The 5000-nt window shown below is 42.0% G+C and overlaps 1 protein-coding gene across 1 annotated transcript in view; it reads right to left on the bottom strand.

The window, feature by feature from the left end:
* The window catches only part of LOC308081205 (transcription factor COE3-like), a gene marked incomplete at both ends in the record, with an annotated part of 53987 nt that overhangs the window by 11896 nt on the left and 37091 nt on the right, over positions 1–5000 (bottom strand). The window contains one exon of the mRNA XM_080457595.1: positions 757–939. Coding sequence (XP_080313721.1) covers positions 757–939 — 183 coding nt within the window. The remainder of the gene's footprint in view (positions 1–756; positions 940–5000) is intronic.

Genomic DNA, 5000 nt, shown 5'->3' on the forward strand with positions numbered 1-5000 from the left:
GCCAGTAGGAGGTGCACCACCTACGTAGACACACTGCAGTGTGACAGTGGAGCCAGTAGGAGGTGCACCACCTACGTAGACACACTGCAGTGTGACAGAGGAGCCAGTAGGAGGTGCACCACCTACGTAGACACACTGCAGTGTGACAGAGGAGCCAGTAGGAGGTGCACCACCTACGTAGACACACTGCAGTGTGACAGTGGAGCCAGTAGGAGGTGCACCACCTACGTAGACACACTGCAGTGTGACAGTGGAGCCAGTAGGAGGTGCACCACCTACGTAGACACACTGCAGTGTGACAGAGGAGCCAGTAGGAGGTGCACCACCTACGTAGACACACTGCAGTGTGACAGCGGAGCCAGTAGGAGGCACCACCTACGTAGACACACTGCAGTGTGACAGTGGAGCCAGTAGGAGGTGCACCACCTACGTAGACACACTGCAGTGTGACAGCGGAGCCAGAAGGAGGTGCACCACCTACGTAGACACACTGCAGTGTGACAGTGGAGCCAGTAGGAGGTGCACCACCTACTTAGACACACTGCAGTGTGACAGTGGAGCCAGTAGGAGGTGCACCACCTACGTAGACACACTGCAGTGTGACAGTGGAGCCAGTAGGAGGTGCACCACCTACGTAGACACACTGCAGTGTGACAGTGGAGCCAGTAGGAGGTGCACCACCTACGTAGACACACTGTAGGAGGTCTTGTAGTAACAATAGTAGTAGTAATAGTAATAGATTACCTTGGTACTTACTGCCGTAGGGGGAGGAGTTTGAGAATCCCGGTGACGTGGGAACCGTCAGGTTTGGCATGGCCGCGTTGCCGTGGTAACCATTCATGCTGTTGCTAACCGTGTTGCCATAGTTACTCTGCTGAGGGGTGGAGCTTGGGACGTATCCCCGTGGCGACACGCTGCTGGTGTTCCGACTGTATCCCACTGTAACCATAGTAACACACTACTGTAACCATAGTAACACACTACTGTAACCATAGTAACACACTAATGTAACCATAGTAACACACTACTGTAACCATAGTAACACACTAATGTAACCATAGTAACACACTACTGTAACCATAGTAACACACTAATGTAACCATAGTAACACACTACTGTAACCATAGTAACTCACTAATGTAACCATAGTAACACACTAATGTAACCATAGTAACACACTACTGTAACCATAGTAACAGTACTGTTACTGGACTACTGTACTTAACACATTGACTCCCTTTTAAACATGTTAGATTCATCAAACACACTGGTGACTCATATTGTCCTTCTATAATTTATTATATAATATAATATTATTATTATTATTATGTGTGCTAGGAGTAGGTGGTGTGAACACGGAGGTGAAGCACCGGTGACACGCTAATGTTGTTTTTATAGCAACTTAAACACACCCGTCGTTAATGTAGTGATGTGTTAATGTAGTGATGTGTTAATGTAGTGTTGTGTTAATGTAGTGATGTGTTAATGTAGTGATGTGTTAATGTGTGATGTGTTAATGTAGTGTTGTGTTAATGTAGTGTTGTGTTAATGTAGTGATGTGTTAATGTAGTGATGTGTTAATGTAGTGATGTGTTAATGTAGTGATGTGTTAATGTAGTGATGTGTTAATGTAGTGATGTGTTAATGTAGTGATGTGTTAATGTAGTGATGTGTTAATGTAGTGATGTGTTAATGTAGTGTTGTGTTAATGTAGTGATGTGTTAATGTAGTGATGTGTTAATGTAGTGATGTGTTAATGTAGTAATGTGTTAATGTAGTGATGTGTTAATGTAGTGATGTGTTAATGTAGTGATGTGTTAATGTAGTGATGTGTTAATGTAGTGTTGTGTTAATGTAGTGATGTGTTAATGTAGTGATGTGTTAATGTAGTGTTGTGTTAATGTAGTGATGTGTTAATGTAGTGATGTGTTAATGTAGTGATGTGTTAATGTAGTGATGTGTTAATGTAGTGATGTGTTAATGTAGTGATGTGTTAATGTAGTGATGTGTTAATGTAGTGATGTGTTAATGTAGTGATGTGTTAATGTAGTGATGTGTTAATGTAGTGATGTGTTAATGTAGTGATGTGTTAATGTAGTGTTGTGTTAATGTAGTGATGTGTTAATGTAGTGATGTGTTAATGTAGTGTTGTGTTAATGTAGTGATGTGTTAATGTAGTGTTGTGTTAATGTAGTGATGTGTTAATGTAGTGATGTGTTAATGTAGTGATGTGTTAATGTAGTGATGTGTTAATGTAGTGATGTGTTAATGTAGTGATGTGTTAATGTAGTGATGTGTTAATGTTGTGATGTGTTAATGTAGTGATGTGTTAATGTAGTGATGTGTTAATGTAGTGATGTGTTAATGTAGTGATGTGTTAATGTAGTGATGTGTTAATGTAGTGATGTGTTAATGTAGTGATGTGTTAATGTAGTGATGTGTTAATGTAGTGATGTGTTAATGTTGTGATGTGTTAATGTAGTGATGTGTTAATGTAGTGATGTGTTAATGTAGTGATGTGTTAATGTAGTGATGTGTTAATGTAGTGATGTGTTAATGTAGTGATGTGTTAATGTAGTGATGTGTTAATGTAGTGATGTGTTAATGTAGTGATGTGTTAATGTAGTGATGTGTTAATGTAGTGATGTGTTAATGTAGTGATGTGTTAATGTAGTGATGTGTTAATGTAGTGTTGTGTTAATGTAGTGATGTGTTAATGTAGTGATGTGTTAATGTAGTGATGTGTTAATGTAGTGATGTGTTAATGTAGTGATGTGTTAATGTAGTGTTGTGTTAATGTAGTGATGTGTTAATGTAGTGATGTGTTAATGTAGTGATGTGTTAATGTAGTGATGTGTTAATGTAGTAATGTGTTAATGTAGTGATGTGTTAATGTAGTAATGTGTTAATGTAGTGATGTGTTAATGTAGTGATGTGTTAATGTAGTGATGTGTTAATGTAGTGATGTGTTAATGTAGTGATGTGTTAATGTAGTGATGTGTTAATGTAGTGTTGTGTTAATGTAGTGTTGTGTTAATGTAGTGATGTGTTAATGTAGTGATGTGTTAATGTAGTGATGTGTTAATGTAGTTAATGTGCAGGATGATTTTGTGGAAAACTGTTTGGACAATGTTCCTTGTTTCGGCAATCAGAGTTGCTTACAAACAAGCACTCCAGAGTGGGAGAGTTTACCAACAACAGTGGCTACCCCCCCCACCACCCGACGCCGGACCCCCCGTCGGGTGAGGAGCTAGCGCCACCCACAGAGTTTTCTGAGCTGACGACCCCCCTGACTGAGCAGCAATGTCTGGCCTTTCAAGTCAGAGAGAGAGCCTTCAGGAGCAGTTTGGTGGGCGAAAACCACCGTGTGTAAAAACACTACGCTTCGTCAGCAGACCCTGGGAGCTGATCCGTCTCTTAAAGCTCTTGATCGGCATATTTTTTAACAATGGAATATTTACATCTGAGAGCCACCGTGGGAAGCCTTTCGGTTTCCCCCTTCTTTCCCCTTCTAAAGTTTGTTGCGTGGGTGTTGAGGAAGCTACCGGCGAAGCAGCCGCTCCCGGAGGCGTTGTGGCATGAACGGTGTTTCATACCAGCATCTCAGGGCTATGCAGCCAGACATTTTGACAGCTATATTTAATGTCTGCTTGGAAAATAGGAGGGTCCCTGTTTCATGGAAGGGCGCCCTCATCTATAGGATCCCCAAAAAAAACTATATCCCGGACGATCCGTCAACTTGGAGAGACATTTCCCTCTTACCTACCATCTATAAGGTGTTTATGAAGTGCATTCTTGCCCGAATCCTCCCGTGGCTTGTGGATGAAAACATCTTATCTCCCAGGCAAAAGGCCTACATCAATCGGCATGAATGAACATGTGTTTTGTCTCAAAACAGGAATTGACGATTTCAAGCATGGGTCTAGTGAATACTTTTCAGTTTTTCTGGACTTCCGTGATGCATTTGGCACTTTAGCACATAATGTCATGATAACAGCTCTTGAGGAATTCCATCTACCCCAAGTTTATGTTGACACCGTTAAAGATGTGTACACTGGTTCATTCATACAGGTTATCTGTGGTAAACAGCTCACAGACCCCATCCCTCTCCAAGTAGGTGTTAAGACTGGCTGTCCATGGAGCGCTGTTAATTTTGTGTTAGCACTTAATCAGTGGTTAAAATGGCTCTGTATGTGTGCCCCCGCCAATATAATTTCCCCTAACCCTGTTCAGGGGTATGCAGACGATGTCCAGTTAGCCTCTCATCATGGGGCTGTAATAAAGAACATGCTCTCCAAAACCGATTCCTTTTTGGAATGGTCAGGATTAGAGGTAAAATAATCCAAATGTGCAGTTTTATATGAAAGACGGAGCGGAGGAAATCGCTGGTACCACTCTAAAACAGATACACCAACTGATTTCACAATTTGCAATAAACCCCTTAAAGTCTATTCACGTCACGAGACTTACACATATTTGGGCCACAAGTTTAATGTGGCAGGCGAGTGGGGCGATCAGGTCGAGGTAATCATTGCTGAGTACTCCAGCAGACTCGACTTAATCCACACATCGCCTCTGCCTCTAATCATGAAACTGGAGGCAGTCAGAATAATAGCATTGGCCAAGGTACAACATCTTTTCTCCAATGTACATGTTCCACGAAAATCACTACGTGATTTGACTGACAAAACTGTGCACCTAGTGAGACAATGGACTGGTCTTAACACACACACAACACGTGACATTATATTTCACAGTAAACGTGAGGGTGGTTTGGGTGTTCCCAATTTTGAATGGACATATATTGCTACGAGGCTCTCCCACTTGTTAAATATGCTGAACAATGATGACCAGTATGTGAGAGAGCTTGCACGTTCATCCCTATTCCTGGACCTAAAACGACGTAAGGTCCCCCTGGCATGTGGCTTGGATCCTAGCTTCCTAGGCTTCAGGAGGAAACCTAGTGGAAAGCTAGACAGTCGCTCTCCCGGCTTCGGTGT

The sequence above is a fragment of the Gymnoscopelus braueri genome (assembly GCF_963280865.1).
Source record: "Gymnoscopelus braueri genome assembly, contig: SCAFFOLD_58, whole genome shotgun sequence".
In the NCBI taxonomy this organism is placed as follows: Eukaryota; Metazoa; Chordata; class Actinopteri; order Myctophiformes; family Myctophidae; genus Gymnoscopelus; species Gymnoscopelus braueri.